The sequence below is a fragment of the Dunckerocampus dactyliophorus genome, chromosome 14 (assembly GCF_027744805.1).
Source record: "Dunckerocampus dactyliophorus isolate RoL2022-P2 chromosome 14, RoL_Ddac_1.1, whole genome shotgun sequence".
Lineage (NCBI taxonomy): Eukaryota > Metazoa > Chordata > Actinopteri > Syngnathiformes > Syngnathidae > Dunckerocampus > Dunckerocampus dactyliophorus.
Genome location: NC_072832.1, coordinates 3,277,361 through 3,295,784, shown reverse-complemented (window position 1 = coordinate 3,295,784; position 18,424 = coordinate 3,277,361). Strand labels below are relative to the sequence as shown.

The 18,424-nt window shown below is 40.2% G+C and overlaps 1 protein-coding gene across 7 annotated transcripts in view; it reads right to left on the bottom strand.

Moving 5' to 3' along the window:
• Positions 1–18,424, bottom strand: part of phactr2 (phosphatase and actin regulator 2) — a 43,088-nt gene that overhangs the window by 6,021 nt on the left and 18,643 nt on the right. For 4 of the 7 annotated variants that reach the window (XR_008573562.1, XM_054797836.1, XM_054797837.1 and 1 more), the window contains 5 exons: positions 5,388–5,576; positions 5,246–5,320; positions 4,735–4,875; positions 3,993–4,250; positions 805–1,315 (listed from right to left, as the gene is read on the bottom strand). Coding sequence is in view for 6 of the 7 variants with exons in the window: in XM_054797836.1 (XP_054653811.1) it covers positions 805–1,315; positions 3,993–4,250; positions 4,735–4,875; positions 5,246–5,320; positions 5,388–5,576 (1,174 nt within the window). In the remaining variant the exon portion in view is untranslated. Of the gene's footprint in view, positions 1–804; positions 1,316–3,992; positions 4,251–4,734; positions 4,876–5,245; positions 5,321–5,387; positions 5,577–12,938; positions 13,186–18,424 lie in introns of those variants that run through there. The other 3 variants (XM_054797841.1, XM_054797838.1, XM_054797840.1) reach the window with 2 other exon arrangements.

The window sequence follows — 18,424 nt, the reverse complement described above, 5'->3', positions numbered from 1 at the left end:
TTGAATGTAAATCCACTTCAAGTGTGCTTAGATGCTTTTATTATTTAGATTACGTTGTCATTCGTATCGCAACATTTTGTAAGTCTTTTGTTTTTTTTGAACAAATTTTTGCTGGTTTTAAGATCTGATTCTGAACTCCTGTTTCCATACTAGTCTCATATTGGGAACCTTCTGCTGCACATTAGGGGATGAGTATTTGACTACGTTTCCTTGGCTGACCATGGGTGGAATTTACAAATGAACTATAATTTTTTTTACACATATTTAAAAGAGATTTAAGAATCGCTGAATGTTCTCAACTCCTGCTTCCATGTCTGCGGTACTAGGTAGAATAACGCTGCCCATTAGGTATGGGTATTTGACTAAACGTCTTTGACTATGGGTAGAGTTAACAATAAATTAATCATATATTTTTGAACATTATTTTTAACATCTTATAAGAATTGCTGAATGTTCTGAACTCCGCCCTCCTTGATTTGCGTCGTCATACTGGGAAGAATAACAAGAATAATGCATGGCTATTTGACAAAATGTCTCTGACTATTAGTAGAACTAACAATAAGTTAATTATAAATTGTTAAACATGATTTTTAACAGCTTAAAAGAATTGCTGAATGTTCTGAACTCCTGCTTCCATGCCTGTGGTCGTACTGAGAAGACGAAAGCTGCCTGGAGGAGTAGCCACCGTGTGGACGGAGTCAGTTGAGTTGAGATGGACTCAACAGCGCCACCGCTGGTTGCAGCCAAGTAGTGCAGTCAACAATCACAAACCTAGTCCACACAAAGGACTGTAAGCAAACGTACCTGCCGCATGTCTCTTCTGCAGACTCTCCATTTTCCTCCTGTGCATCATCCCCGTCCTCTCCCGTTCTTAGTGCCTCCTTCTCCTGGGAGTCGCTGTCAGAGTCGGCTTCAGTGAAGGAAGTGTCCTCTGTGGCAGTGTTCACATGGGGAGAATGGGTAGCGGGAGGCTCGGGGGTCGTGTCTTTGTGGGTCCCTTTTCCTGTAGAAGCATCACCGCAGGCAGGTTGGTCCTCTGGAGCGTCTTGAGAAGCAGCAGGAGCGTCCTCAGCCTCGGGGAGGGCAACTTTAGACGAGCTATCAGAGGATTTCCCTTCCTCAGGCTGACTGGGAGTCTCTGCGGAGGCTTTCTGAGTACCTGAGGATGCTTGAGATTCTGCTTTCCGATTGGTCTGGGCGTCTGCGCCTTCGCTCTGTGCTGCAGCGTCCTTAGGTGGCCGAGAGCGAGACGGGGCCATGGAGGTGGTGGTTTTTGTCCCCCCTCCTTGGGTCTTCTTTGGATGAGAGGATTTGGCTGAGGACAACAAGAGAAAGTGTTCAGTTTTTCAAGCGGTGCCTATTAGAGCGGAGAGCACTACTGAGTAATTATTTCACCATTTGGGCCACACAGTGACCTGATTTGTTTAAGTCAGTCATGTCTTTCTTTTAATTATATACCAGTCAAAGGTTTGGAGACATTTTGACAGGCACATTGTACATAATATAATATAAATACACAGAATTTATTGCTTTTTTTATTAAGAAACTGAGTAGTAAAGTCAAGTTAAGTACCCAAAAAGTGCATAATGAATCATTCAATATTTGATATTTGACTTGTATGCATTTAGAGCAAATTAAAAGAAAATTAAACAAAAAATATAAAATATAAAAAAAAGACACACTGGATTATGTTTTAATTCATTTTCCAAAATATAAAATGTAATTTTGAACCATTAATATTTACATGTTAATTCAACTGTTGCACGTTTGATGCATGCCTTCCATGATAATGATTTGGAGTCCATGAAAAAGTGGAAAGGAAAACATAGCTCTCGTAGCTCATTTATTAACATTGCAGAACCAATGTTGTAATATCGTAAGGCAGTGGTCCCCGGCCTTTTTTAATCCACTGACCAGTTTGCGTTCCAAACAAACCGCTGGCGGACCCGCGGGAGGAGTGGGCTTTCACACCGACGCTATGAAAGCTTAACATGAAAGTAGGACGATCAACAACACACATTCGGTCTTCACATTAAAAGCGCTGTGCATTACATGCTGTCTGACTGCACTGAACTGGAGTTTGTTTCCCCAGAGAGAAAATGATCACATTGTTGTTTGATGTGTGGGTAACAGCCAGTGTGCCAGCATGAATGATCCAGACCTGGAATAAATACAAAGACTAACCCTAAATAAACGTCATCAAAGCCAAGGAGCAAAGTGCTCAGCTAGCATTAGTACCCGCCGACAGCACGGCAAGTGGAACAACATATCCACGAAACACATCAACATTTTTTGGTGCCTGTAGAGGGCGATAAAGCTGCTGGATGTTGACCACTCATGATACTTCAAATGTAGCTACTGCCATCTTCTGGAGTTAATTAAAAACTACACCAGGAGATCACTTTTGTAGACCACACACACGCCCAGCGATTATAGGAGACTGAATGGAAAGTACTGCCCGGCGGCTATTTTTAATATTTTTTTAAAAAATAAAAACAAAAAATGACGGCAGCAAAAATGGACAAATCAGCAGTCATTTTCCAAGAATCCCAATTCCAACCCTAACCCTAACATCGTAATTTTACAAGAATAACGCTGTAATATTATGAGGGGAAAAAACTTCATTTTAGGAACATAAAGTTGAAATATGTTTTAGTTGTAACATTATTAATTAATTGATTAACAAAGGCAAAGTATAACGAGAAAAAAGTCCTATTCTAATTAGAAAAAAGTTGCAACTTTACGAGAATGAATTATAATGTCAGATTTTAAACATTAAAGAAAAAAATACAATTTTTTAAGTCGTAATTTGATGAGAAACAAACAAAACAAAACAAACTTATAATTGGTGGCAAATTTGGTTGGGGAAAAGTAAAAAATCTTATGGAATAAACTCCAAATATCACACGAAGAAAATTTAACTAGGTGGGGAAAAAAAAAACAACAGAATAAATGGAGAAAAAACAGCTGTAATTTTATGAGAACAAAGTCAAAGTATTAAGAGAAAAAAGTCGTATTTAAAGGCGAAAAAAGTCACAATTTTACGAGAATAAACTTGTAATATTAAAAAGATAAATAACGTCAATTTAGTAGCATAGATTTGAAATATTAAAGAAAAAAAATTGTTTTTTGTGTTGTAATAGTATGACAAAAAACAAAACAAAATAAACTTGTCATTTGTGGAAAATTAGGTTGGGGAAAAGTAAAAATATTAGGGGAATAAACTGAAAATATTACGGGAAGAAAATTTAGACAAAAGTTGGAATAGATGGAAAAGTAAAAAAAAAAAAAGAGAAGAATAAAACAGCTGTAATTTCATAAGAACAAAGTCAAAGTATTAAGAGAAAAAAAGTTGGACTCTAGCAAAAAAAAGTTGCAATTTTACAAAAATACATTGTAATATTATGAAAAAAAAATTATTGTAGTATCATAGTGTTGAAATGTTGGAAAAAATGTTTTTTTTTTCCAAGCTGTAATATTATGACAAACAAAACAAAATACACTTTATGTTGGAGAAAAGTCAACTTATTATGGAAATAAACTCTTATGAGAAGAAAGTTGAAATAGTTAGAAAAAAAAACAGCAAAATGAGGAAAAAAAGAACAAAGACCGAAGTCTATACTCATAATAGGCTTTTTCACTTTTTTCACAAAGCTGAGATGCAGTTTTTTTCTTGAAGTGTATATAAGTTCTTAGCATATCTACAAAATATTAAAGTGGCCCTTGCATCCTTTTATTTTTCAGTAAGTGGCTCTCACTGGAAAAAGTCTGGACACCCCTGCTGTATACTCACATTGGAGACATTCAACAAAATAGTCTTTTGGAGCTTTTTGGAACATAAAAGACTCACACCAGAACCGCAAAGTACGCTCTTAACATAAAACATAGCTATAAAACCAACATAAACTGTGGGGGGGGGGACTGCGCAGAAAGTCCTTTGAATCCATGCGGCCGTGTGTCTTTAAGCATGCAATCAAGCACACTTGACTTACCAATTGCACGACTAGCGTTGTTAGCACTCCGCGTGTTAGCTTTCACTTGCGTGGAAGAGCTCTGCTTCCCTGGGGGTTTAACAGTCCTTTTAGCCCCAGAGGAAGCGTCTCTGTGCCGGGATGTGGTCGCAGTGCCACCCGAAGGTTTGGAGGAGGCAGGCGGCGGGGTTGCGGCGGCGGCACTGTTCTGTTTTTTAACTTGAGCATCCCGGGGGCGTGCCTGAGCAGCCCGGGCGATGGTTTTAGAATCACTTCTCTCTGAGTGGGTCAGATGAGGAGGGGAAAACGGGGTGTGTAAGAGTTTGAAAGCAGGGGATGGAATAAGTGGGACATGTAGAGAGTTAGAAGCAGAGTAAAAGGTATAAGACAGGGGTCACCAACGTGGTGCCCGCAGGCATCAGGTAGCCCCCCACGACCACATGAGGTGTCTGCAAGCCAAAGGTTTGTACCGAATTTCACAGCGATTAGGCAAAACACCCTGAAGTTGCAGTGGGTGTTTTGTAGTGCGCTTTGAGCTGTGTGAGAAATTTCACGTCAATCCGACTGACGGGGGTCACACTTCGGGGTTTAACATCAGCGCCTTATGGTGTATTTGTCAGAAAAATAATAGCACAGGCAACACACTAGGGGAGCTTGCTATGACCAATTTTCACCCCTCCATGCGCAGCGGTTCAGTAGTAGAAACAAATACACCCAGGACGTAATGTATAAAGGTAATATTAAAAAAAAAAAAAAAAGTCACCTGTCTTGTCATCATTGCTCAGAGGGTCAGCAGTCTGGTCGGCGGGTCGCGTCACCATGGATTCAATCTCCACTTTGATCTGCTGTGGCGACACGCTGGATGTGGCGTGTCCGTTCAAAGCTTCCCTGCTGACTGGCTCGTCTGTCAGAAGTGGGACATCGACAGCTGTAATTTAGCAACCCGAGAGAACATTCAACTCTGCGATGCATTTTATGAACAAACTGGGGCACGATGCTTGAGTTTTACATGTACATGTCCATCCTGGCTCCTTGGGGGGACGTGGAGGGTGATAATGCTCCACTCCAGCCCTGTAGGTGGCGGTAATGCGCATCACAAACAGCTGGATTTGATGTGTGGAGTGTAAATAATTAAATGCGCTTGATCCGCATCTTGATTTTATCTGCTTTACTTGAACGAAAATGAAAGGGGTTCTTCCTTGACCCATGCACAACCCCTCTACAAAGTTTTTGAACAGTCTTGCTACATTAAGGGAGTTAAGGATCAGACAAACCTTGTTCCGGGATGAGCACCCCCTTCTTGATGAGCTCCTCTCTCGTTTGTCTTGTTGAGATTTTTCTCTCCAACACTGCAAAGACGAACCATGAAGGTCAAAGAGCGCATGTCTCAAACACTCAAAAGATGCAAAACCTTACCTTTAGACAGATCCTGGAACCTGTCGCTGCTCTTTTTCTTCCTCCACTTCCAGGGTTTGAACAGCCTTCCGAGACTGGACAGCTTGCCTCGCTGCTGCTGCCGTGACGCAGGTGCATTGTGGGTATCGGCGCCGCTGTCCACCACCACGTCGCAGCTGGCCAGTGATGACGATTTCTCCAAAGCATCAACTGGAGGGAACATGTAGAGATGACCAAAACATGAGCAGCGGATCAGCGACTTTGACTCAAACCAAGTAGTATTCCAATTAACCCATTCAATACCAAAGACGTGGTTATACGCCCCATCCCAACAACGTATTTAGACGTCTTTTACGTTTTTTTGCACGAGAGGCAAAAAGAGGTGATGATGCAACTGCACAATACAGTCTGCCCTCGCTCTGTCGCTGTTAATTATAAAAAAAATGAAGTTGGCTACTTCGCGGATTTCACTTATTGCGGGCCATTTTGGGAACCTATCCCCCGAAATAAAACGAGGGAACACTTCAGAGCAATTTTAAGCAATAAATACGGTCACAAGGTGGCAGAAGGGCATTTGGTAAGAGCTCATGTGGACGGAAAAACCACACATGACAGGAAGGAGAAAGTGAGAGAGTGTGGAGGAGTGTAGCGAGCAGAAGGTTACGCATTGTAGAGAAATTTCAAACGCATGCACACGCACCAACAGCCCTACTTTTTACAAAAAAAAAGTTGAATATTCCACAAATAGGCTTAATTTTGCAAGAATAAAGTCATAATTTTTACAATCAAAAGTAAAAATATTTTTTAAAAGTCAAACTATCACACAAAGAAATCATCATTTTGAAAGTTGAAAGTTGAAATATTACAAGAATCAAGTCAAATTGTGGCGGAAAAATATTAATTTGACATGAGCACAAAGTCATTATTTCATGGGAAAAATCTTACATATTACAAAAATAAGTGACATTTTATGGGTATTAAGTCACAATTTTACAAAAAAAAGTCTAAATATGACAAAAACAAAGGCAAAATATCACAAGCAAATGTCGTTTCATTAGAACAAAGTTGTACTTTTACAAAAAGAATAAAGTAAACAATGCAAAAAAATATTGAAAATATAAAAGTAAAAAAATTTTCAAAAAAAGCTGTGCTTCTGCAAGAAAGTAAAAATATTCAAAACTAAATTCTCAAAAATTAAATAAATACGAAAAAAGTTGAAATGTTACATTTAAGTCATTCAATCCCAGCCATTTTTCAAAATTCAACCCTTTCAGACGATTCTGACTGAATTTTCAAGGAACAGAAAATATTGTGTTCTATGGCTATACAAACATGGAACCTACCGAAAGAAGGATTAGACTCCCGTCTTTTATCGGGAAAAAAAAGTTTATTTCTACCTTTTTCCGTTCGTTAGTAATCAGCAGTAGAACATAGGTAAGTTTCAGGAAAGTATCAGTTCCCGAATAAAAAAGGGAGTAAAACAGCTTTTTGTGAAAAGATACATTTCAAGCATAACTGTCACTTTGACACAAATGTTTTGCTTTTGTGGCAGCTCAAACATCGAAACAACTACACCACAACATAAACAACACGAAAAAAGGATTGTTTTACATCTAGATAACTATTTATTTACAAATATAACACCATGAACTATTTAAAATTTTCACATTTGGAAGTAAACTGTGTACTTCTGCCACCTTGTGCTGTTTTTATGGTTTAAAAACGCTTGAAGAGTGACCTCTTTTATCGTGCCCTTGTGTCATCACCTCTTTTTGCCTCTTGCGCAAAAAACTGCCAAGGACGTATTAATACGTCTTTGGGAGCGAGTGCTCGGGTTTAAAAAAAATGTATAAATAGGTCTCTGGTATTGAATGAGTTAAAGGGATAGCTCGGATTTTTTGACATGAAGTTGTGTGGCATCCCCATCATCAGCAGTGTAGTACATCAACAGTGACTTGCGCCCACATTTGGTGGCACGAGTCCAGTTCTGGTCAGATTTCCGCGACGAGGAACATAGTTTCACTTAGTCGCTGGGTCATTTAAGTAAGGAGTTTGTCTTCTCAAAACAATATGCGTTCAAGAGAGTGACACATTTGTATCATAAAAATGCCTCCTCAAAAAAACCTGACCTAAAATCGCTCGGCCTTATATATGTCTCCCGCCGTGTCCCTGCGCACTCTCCAACAACTAAGCGGAAATACACACCTCGTCACGGAAATCCAACCAGAACTGGACTCGCGGGACCAAATTGGGGGGGGTTAAGTCACTGTTGAAACAGTCCACTGACAGGGATGTCATACAACTTCATACCATATCCAAACTATCCCTTTAACAAGAAAAACTCAATAGTGCAAGGTTGAAATTTAAATATAAAAAGTCTTAATTTTGCAACATAAAACTCTAAATATTACGCTGAAGTCATAATTTTACATGAAACGATTTCATAAGAAAAGAGTCAAAATGTTACAAAATTGTCGTAGTTATGCAAGAATAAAGTTGCATTGAATTTTACAAGGAAAAAGTCAGAATACTGCAAGGATAAAGCAATTAGCAAGAATACTCATAACTCAACAAGACACAAGATATTAATATTAGATGACATCATATTTCATTACAACTTTTCTTCGAACAAAATGAATAGTTTATCTTTTACTTCTTTTAATCATACATTTGTTGGCAAAAAAACTACAATACAGTCATAATATTCCAAGAACAAAGAAAGTGTGATGTTTCATTTGCACCAACGTGAGTGACGAGGCTGGCTGCTAGAGAATGTGGCAGAAAAGAACAGCAAGTGCACGCACAACACTGCAATTAGACAACAATTAAGCTGATAAAAATAACACAAATGAAGACATGAAAAGTACTGCGCAGCGTTCAGTACACTCCCCAGACATTAATTTGGTGCTTTCACACACACACACACACACACACACACACACACACACACGCTTCCTGTTCCTGTGTGGATATAAGAGCAAAACAATAGTTGTATTTGCAAAGATTACTCAAGGAAGAAAAAAAAAGAAGCCATGTCAAAAAAGATTGTGGTTTTTCAGTGATGCCTTCGGGTGCAAAACACAACAACATTGCTCCATCCGGCAAATTGCATTCATTCCAACATAACACTGAGAATGACTTTTCAATTAAATCAAAGCACGCCTCTAAATGGCCCGCGTCTCACTTCGCCCGGTGAGTTGTTGTCGTCGTCGTCATTACAAAATGCTGACTCGACGGCACGATTTCACGCTGGATTTCACAACGAGGCGTTCCTTTTTGAAGCAGATGACTCGTAACTTCACGCCAGATGGGTGAGTCAGGAACTGTGTGTGTGTGTGTGTGTGTGTGTGTGTGTGTGGCGAGAGGCTCAAGTTGAAGCACAGCAGACGTGACATTAAAGTACTCACACACAGCGTTACTCAGCAAAGTCAACTGTTAGTTCTGTAAAAATGCGCTAAATTAAGGGGAAACCCTCCTTGCAGAGCAGATGCTGAATGTCACAGAGTACTTTGGTGTGCATGTTAGACTTTATACTCTATGTACCAAATCACTTGTCAAATGCAAGCAACTGGGGGCCAAGGAGTGAGCCATGGGGGACTCCACTTCCTTCATTTGGGTCAGTAGTTTTTGCCACATTGCACTGTTCAGCTAACAACAGGGGTGTCACAAGACACCTAACTCACGAGACGAGATGATGCACAAGATTGGGTCCACGACAACGACACGATTTTAACATTAATTTTACAATGAAAAAATGACTGATTGATGATTATATACTGTAATAATAAAAATAATAATACTAGAGCTCACTGTTTTTTTCTTGTCTATTTGTCTTTGTCTATTTACGTCAGTGGTGACCAGGTGTCCTTTGATAGTTATAATAAAAAAAAAAATTAGAATAAAAACAACGTGCATTGCACAGCGTTACGGAGGTGGGGCTCACTCCTGCGCGCCTGCTCGGCGGATGCTTCACCTTTGTTGACTTGTTTTTCATTCCTGAATAAACGCATGATGCAGGAAACACTTAAATGCGCACCCTTACTTGCTAACACTTGCTAATACCCTTACACGGATCTCTTCCATGTATGAGGTGTGTTATGAAATGGATGCGGTGATCGCGGGTGCTTGAAAGTTGGCGCTGAGCCAAATGCAATGGGTTTCAGTAGAACGGCTGGGTGATTAAGGGTGATTAAGGGATACAGCTTTTCTCCAAACGAGAACTCGTCCTGGTTTAATCTTGTGCAATCTCGTGTGACTTGGTCTCGTGACACCCCTAGCTAACAGACAAACAGAAACTTAACTTGAAGGGGGGGGAAGTCTTGCTATGAATCCAGCAGAGGGAGGGCACTGTCTGAAGTCAATTCATTCAATATTTTCTAGCACAACGATGCTTCGACAAGACGTGATGCGTAACTTCCTGTTTTGTAAGTACATTGCCATTCAGTGTTCCCTCGTTTATCGCGGGGGAAAGGCTCCCAAAATAACCCACAATAAGCGAAATCCACAAAGTCGCCAACTTTTTTTTTTTTTTTTTTTTTTACAATGATTATATATGTTTTAAGGCTGTAAAACCCCTCACCATACACTTTATACACTTTTTCTCACATTTCTCTGTTGTTTAAACACTCTCAAAGTTCATATTTCGTTTGAATTTTAATGATCAACTCAACAGGTTGGACACAAGAAATTATTAAGTGACTCACAGGTATTCACTCCTCTGACCGTGCCTCGTCCTGGCGCCGTTCAGCTGTAGTGTTTTTGTATCCTTGTTAAAACGTATTGCTCCTGTTGTAGTATTTTACTCCTCCCAGTCGTCCTCCATGAACTGGAGATTCATTTACAGTATTCCGTAATGGCTCCCTACAGCCGCGTAATTTCTGCCTTTCTTCAGCATGTCCAGAAGTCCAACTTTTTGTGAGATGGCTGGATTCCTCTGCCTTATGGGTGCAGTACGTTTCGTCGACATTGTGGGTTTTGTCGGGGAGAAAACATGCAAACATACAGAGTTCAGAGTCACACTGCTGTTGTATGATCGCTAGCAAACAACAGAAAACATGGCGGTGCTGCACGAAGGAGATTGACTGACAATGGTCCACAGCCAATCAGAACGCAGAACGCAATGGGCGGGTTCTCCCTTAACCAATCAGGACTGTTGTGGCTCTGTATTTCAAACGGTTACACATTATTGAGATGGAGGGAGGACATCTTTACTCCAGCGGCACATGTCTTCAACTCTCACATGAGTATACAACACCCTCTACTGGTAGCAGTAGTAAATACAATAACAGACACATAGAACAGAGCACTGATAGATCCCTCTAATACACCACACGAACGCAGAACATATGCTGTAAAAAAAACAAAAAAAAAAACATGCAAAATTGCACATTGAAAAAATACAAAGGTGAACCGCGATGTAGCGAGGGAACACTGTATACTGCTGCTTAACGTGCAAAATTCAATATTATATTTCCAACAACTGGGGAACAAGCCCCATATTATGTTTTTTTTCAGTCTTTTAATGGGTGCGTCCATTATTCCAGGTTTTTTGCCATTCGCAGGGTGTCTTGGAGCAACTTTAATGAATAATATTTAAGTGGGGATGTTTTGTGCCCTCTTATGACAGGAACAAGTGTTGCTGAGGAGAAGGAGAGGAAAGGGAGAGGCTTCCTTCCTCTGCTGCATGTTGTTACAAACAAAGGAAGAAGGATTTGGGGTGAGAACGCAAGAGTGGGGGGGGAAATAATTAAAAAAATCGGGTGCACACACCATAGCACGTCAAAGAAGAAGTCTCAACGAGGACAGAGGTGGAAGTCATTGCAACGCAGGCTGGGCATTCGCTGCAGCTTTAACGCTTGGTCTTACAATCCTTCCTCCAACTAAAGTAGGCCAGAGCCCTTAAACTTGGATTCTACGCGGACCTCGAGGTGTGGATTATGTATGATTATGATGCTGCATAAAACTGTTTACTGATGTGGAAAAAAGGCATAAATACAATCACTTCCCTTTCCTCTTATTGAAGTTGCATAATGTAAGCACTTTGAGAATGTTGCAACATAAATACCGGCTGTATTCCATAATGCAGCAAAGCAATGAGAGGGTTTATTTACAGAAGGCTCGCTTCCAAATATTCCCATAAAAGACAAATGTTTACTTTTTGGCATCACAGACCTGCAGCCAAATTATAAAGCATATAAAATGGCTTACACAAAGACTGAAGATGTGTGTTTATGCAATTGCACTTCTACACGTAATAGCATTACACAAAACGCCAATGCAATTCTGAATGGACAAGAATGCATACAGTACATTTCACCACCTTGCTCGCAATCAGCCTGCACAATCTGCAGTGACGCTATAGTTTATCTAGCGCTGCTTGTTGCTCAAGATGTGTCGCCGTCAGCAGGTGCGGAAGGGATTTCATGAAATAAAAACCCCCAAACACGCTCACAAAAATATGTAAAGAACGTTCACTGTGAGGAAGCACACTTGTCATAGTCAGATTGCTCATTCAGTGCTTTCATTTCTGCACTTACAAGCATAATAATGCTCTGAGAGCTGTTTTAAAAGCCAAATGTACGACTACAATGAAAGTTAGATGTACATTTGGCGTTTTAGTATTTTGAAAAAAATGTTTTGCATGGGGAATAAGTAGAACTGAATATATTTAATCGTATTTAATTCTTGTTTTTACTGTACTTTATGCCCTACGTGTGTTCTGTGTACAATGTGAATGCCTTTGGTTAGGGGTGTCCAAAGTGTAGCCTGAGCTTGTTTTTGTTTTAGTTTTGTTTTTTTAAATTGGCCTGAGGTAGAAATAAAACTCAACTAACAGGAGAACAAAGCAAAAAGGCACAATGAAAACACAAAAAAACCCACAATCTTGACACTAATAACTAATAATATAAATCTTTGTTTAATAATATGTATATTTAATGTGTGTATGGGTTTTTTGGGGCAAGCTTACAGATGTCAACTTCCCTACGAGGATGTTATTCCTCCGGTTCCAAAGCTCTAAAAACAAGTGTAAACACATGTGACCCGTGCAAGACGTCAAACTTCAACTCCGGTTTCCTGTGAAGCTGTAAGCCAAGTTGCCTTATTGCTTTGAAATTAGTTTGTCAAGTCCAACAGGTTCCCTGCTTGTCGCTGGGTGTAGATTTCGCTCAGCTAGGTAAGCTCCCACACGGACCTCGGGTTCGTTCTTAGGCTAACAAGCCGACTAGAAGTTGCGGTGCTATGTCATCCCAGCTAAAGCCACTCACGCCTTAACAATTGCTAGCAGCGACAATGCAACTTCTGTAAACAATCCATTAACACAACAACAACAACTCCATTTATGATATTAACAGCAAACATTGCACACTTTTATCTAATCAAACTATGGCAACGCGATGAGGCGGTGTGAGATGAGCCGGAGGCGGTTTTAAAAATATTTTGACGGCTAGCACGAGAGTTAGCATGGAAGTTGCTAGGCTGAATAATGGGAATCTGAAAGTCAATGTAAAGTACTAATATATTTACACTTCCTGGGGGTAAATATTGCAAAATGTACCGGGAGCAAACACTCACCACTGGCTGTGTGAGACACGGCAGACACAGCTGTCTGGCCCATGTTCACCTTCACCGGGTAAGGGGGGACCCCTCCTCGACCCTCAAGCCGCAATCACCGCTCCCTATCGCCGCATAAATCCTCACAACGTCCTCCCTGAGAGTTCATGCCCACCGTGTTTGTCGCGGACTTGGGCTGGAAACTTTTTTTTGTTGTTGCTTGGCTGCCTGCTACTACGTCGTAACGCACCCTCCTCCTCCTCCCATTACTGTAGATGCTCGGGCTGGGCGCATCCATTCAAACATCGATTATTTCGATACCGAGGGAAGTATGCGTGTCGGATCGACACTAGTGTGATGAGCTATGACATGCTTGTCACAAATATCGGTGTTTTGTTGCAATTTTACTTTTTTAAACATATTTTCCAGTATTGACTTTATCTAAAAAGGGAATACCGCTGCTATTTTCGGAAATACGAGTGGATGCCTCTCGTTCCTCTATGCCGATGAGAGGCTGCTGGGGTCATAGTTCAGTGTCCTCACACCTTTTGGCACCTACAGTTTAAGAAGAGTTAAAGAACCGAAAGATGAACAGTACATCTGAGCACAGCGCAGCCTCGCATAGTTGTATTATCAAAAGATGACAGGAAACTAAATTTGTCTCAGATTGGGGCACAAAACTGCCCATGTGCTTGCTCTGCGCCTTCATCTTTGTCATAGTAGCACAGCACGCCAGCGCAAGCACGCGTTTAATTAGTTGCTTGACCTCAGGCTGGCTAACGTGGCCGATCACACGCTCCTGCTTTCAGCTGATAAAAAGCAAATAAACAAGACCGACTGTGTGCGTGTGTGTGTGCGCGCGCAGTCATCGCTGTTGACAGCATGTGGAGTTGAGACCTTGCAGAAGCCAGCCAGCGACTATATAACTAGTTCAGACCTTTCCACTACTGTAAGGCCAAGACTGCCATCTAGTGAAGAAGAACAACACCTCACAACCGCAGCACCGCAAGTATGCTGTGCTGGCTAATCTTCAGTCTTCGTGCCACTGCAACAGTGACACACCCGAACTCTAACTAGCTACAGCACAGCTACTTTAACACCAGCAGTCGTTTAAGCCAATTTACTGGGTTAGGACAGCCAAGGTAAACACAGCAGAGTCACAGCTTGTCCCAAACTAGTCTCGGGTCTTGTCTGCACCTTGGTTCATGCTGGAAATGAACCAAATGTATATGATTCCTGCAGAAACCCCACAGAAAGACTGCTCATGCTGCAAAGCATGCCACATCATGTGACATGGTGGTCTACTGGAATAAGTGCTCCAAAAATCATGCTATAAAAGCTAAAACAAAAAAAAGCTCACTGCTCATGATCGTTTAAAAGCAGTTTCAACAAATTCATCAGTCACAGCTCTTAATGCTCATCCTTTTGGAACAGCCGCTTATTTAAAAACCCCGCTGGTTACATCAGAGACGCTGCGTTTCATTTGGAGCTTATGGAGGGGCTGCTGACGTCTTCCCCGGACACTTTTAATGTTTAATAAATCAAAAATTATGACAGCACAAACGATCATTTTAAGATTTTAAGAGCACAAACCAGCACAAACCCAGCACAAATGATTACAACTATTTTGGTTTGATTTCGAGCATGGGGAGGCTGGTCACATCATCACAGAACACTTTTGATAAAGGGTGAAAATAATAGTATGAAAAAGTATGTAAATAATAAATCAAATGATCATTTGAATGGCACAAACCAGCACAAGCCTAGCATTAAAGATTCAGACTAGTTGGGTTAAATTAGGAGAAAATGGGGGGCTGATTGCATCATTGCTCGACACTTTAATCTTTAATAAATGAAGAAACAAACAGCACAAATGACCATTTCAACGGCACAAACCAGCACAAACAATTTTTGTTTCATTTGGAGCAAATTAGGGGCTCTGTGAACTTAGGTTGACCTTTTGTAATAAGCTTAATAACAAGGAAAAAACAAGGTAGCACAGTGGATAACTTTTACGACACAAACCGACACGAACCTAACATTAAGGATTGCGATTGCTATTTTGGTTACATTTGGAGAAAACAAGGTGCTGATCGCATAATCGCTCGACACTTTAATCTTTAATAAATCAACAAGTACAACAGCACAAACGACCATTTCAAGGGTACAAACTAGTTTTGTTTCATTTGGAGCAAATTGGGGGCTGGGTGAACTTAGGTTGACCTTTATAATAAGCTTAATAACGATATAAATCAACATAGCACAGTGGTTAATTTTTATGACACAAACCTAGCACTAACGATTGCAACTATTTTGGTTAAATTTGGAGAAAATAGGGGCCAGATTGCCTGATCAGTAGACACTTTAATCTTAAATATATGAAAACGTACAACAGTAGCACAAATGACCATCTCACTGGCACAATCCAGCACAAACTATTTTTGTTTAAATTGAAGCAACTTAGGTGCTGGGTGAACTTAGGTCAACCTTTGTAATAAGCTTAATTACGAAAAAAAAAAAAAAAAAAAAAAAAAAAACATAGCACAGTGGATAATTTTTACAGCACAAACCAACACAAACCTTCCACTAACGATTGTGATTATTTTGGTTAAATTTGGAAGAAATGGGGGGCTGATTGCCTAATTGGTGGACACTTTAGCCTTTAATAACAGTAGCACAAACAACCATTTCAATGGCACAATCCAGCACAAACTATTTGTGTTTAATTTGGAGCAAATTTAAAAGGGGGAGTGGGGGCTGGTGATGTCATCGCAGACACTTTTAAACTTGAATATATCAAAAAGTATGACAGAACAAATGAACAAATGATCATTTCAGGGGCACAAATGAAGCAAAAACCTAGCACAAACGATGACTGTTTTGGTTGAATTTGGAGCAAGTGAAGGGCTGGGCCTACTTAAACCAGCGGTGAACTTTCAGGGGGGGCATGAGAGGCAGGGGGGACTATCAATATTACTGCAGCCCTGAATTTGTCGTACTCATCGTGCAGTTTAACTCTTAAATATGCTTCTATGCTTCACAGCGCTCCATTTTGTTGCATTTCACTGGTTTCAGCTCCGAGTTCAGTCTGTACAGTACAGATAAATAAATAGATATTCACAATAATATTTCAAATCGGGAGGGTGCGCAAAAACATTTCTGTCCCACAGTGGGGGCACAACAGAAAATAATTGAGAACCACGGACTTAAACTGACATAAAATAATCTTTCATCACTCAAAAACGAAAACAGCGCAAACAACCATTTTGAACGTCACAAACCTTTGCGACTACTGTACCAGAGTTTTGCGTGGGGTGGGGGGAGCATTAATTGGAAGCTTGGTCAAACCAGTACAGCGTAAATGTTTTTCAGCAACAGTAACTTACACTCCGCTACAGCAATTGCATTCATGCTGCCATATTATACCATTTCTTTTAAGATGTGTAGTGAAGCCCGCTTATTTTTTTGTACAAATTTGAAGTTTATTTTATTTCCGTGAGGTGGCGTTTAGGATTTATAACGGAGCATCCGCATGAACCACATTACAGTAATCGTGGTGGCGCTTGATTGCGGGCACTCTGAACCCGAGAGAACGTTCCTTCCTGTACATCAAGGTGGCACTTTTTCAGGACATTAACTAACAGAGATCACATCCAAGGGTTCCTGACCTTCTTATTGACCGGAGGAGGAAAAACTCTGAGGGGAAAAAGGGAGTCATCAAATATTAAAGAGGTGGCCTCAGCGGAACAAGGGGCTAATAATTGTTTAAGTGCTACTTTTGTGAGCCTGTCCCCCCCCCCCCACCTTGACTTATTCATTAAAGTCAGCCGTTTAGTCCCAGCTAAAAGTACGAGCTAATTACCAAAGAGATGCATGCGTTGCAAAATGATCTGAGTGGATGTGTTCAGTGGCTATTGGCATTCAAATTGTTTAAGAGAGAAGTGTGAACTCCAGTTTGGCTTTCCAAATGTGGCAAATTCCTGCGGAATATTTAATGACTAACCTTACATAAATACATAACCTCCTTTGGCGGTATTACAGGACTGGTTACTGTCATTTCTCCTTCTCTTCCCATCTGCCAGCCAGCTCGTCTGCAACCCGATCTCCTGTTTGTTGTGTACTGTTTGGCACCGGCCGTAATGCTAAAATGTTGCCTGTATAAATCAATAGCTGACATCCTGCCAGACGGCCAGTCGGAGGGTGAGCTGCAGCCAAGGCGAAGCTCCAGAAAGAAAGAAAGGAGGCTGTAGTCGAAGGAGAGGATGGTAACAAGCGCTGAATAAAGGCCACCGTTGCAGGGAAATGAGGCAGCAGACATAGCTGCGTATTACAGGAGCATAAACCAGCTCACATTCCTTCATATTTGACATACAGACACTGAGCTGAGCACAAACACTGGAGAAGCAGGCTTTTGATTAATGGAGGCCTGTTTTTAACTGCTTTCTTACCCAAACAACGTTGTGCAGTGGTTTGTTTTTAAAGCGTTCTCGCTGGTTGATTGATATTGACTACATTATAACAAGAGGGTGTTTTTCATTAAAAAGGAGAAAAAGTGTCTTTAGATAGGATTTAAATATGGGGAAAACAGTAGTGATCTGGCTTTTCAGACATGCGACGTGCTGTTTTTTGCTACCGCCACTCTGTGACACTGCTAGGAATTCTGGGCCCCATTTAAAAAATGACATTGTCCCCCCTTTTTAAATGTTTTCATTGCTACCAATTTTTTTCCCGAGACAGCACCCCTGCCTCCGCTTACCATCACAGTTTATGAAATGACTTAAACATGAATATTTCAGCTCATATTATACTTTACAGTATGTCCTGAATAACATTTTATTTTTATTAAAGAACTAAAATCTTGTTCCTAGGCACCGCTAGACCACGGGTGTCCAGACTTTTTCCAGCGGGGGCCCCATACTGAAAAATGAAAGTACGTAACGGCCACTTTGATATTTTGTAAAGCAACACGTGAAGGTATGCTAAGAAGTTAGATTTATTTCAAGGAAAAAAAAATGCATCCCAGCTTTGTGATATCGGTGAAAAAGTTATATTAGTATAAACTTTCTTTGCTCAGTTCATTACGAGTTCATTCTCATAAAATTACAGCATTTTTTCTCATTAGAATATGACTTTTTTTTCTCTAAATATTTTGATTTCATTCTTGTAAAAGTACAGCTGTTATTTTTCCATTTCTGTTGTTGTTTTTTTTTTTACATTTTCCAACTATTTCAACTTGATTTTTTATCAATTTTCTTCTCGTAATTATGACATTATTCCCATAATATTTGGACTTCATTCTCGTAACGTTATAACTTGTTTTGCAACCTAATTTTCTAAAAAACTTTATTCGTTGTTTTGTTTGAATCTCATAATATTATGACTTAAAAAAACGTCTTTTTTCTTTAGTAGTTCAAATGTATGCTCCCAAAATGACATTGCTTTTCCTCATAACACCGCAACGTTATTCTCGTAAAATTACGACTTTTTCCTCATTAGATTACAACTTT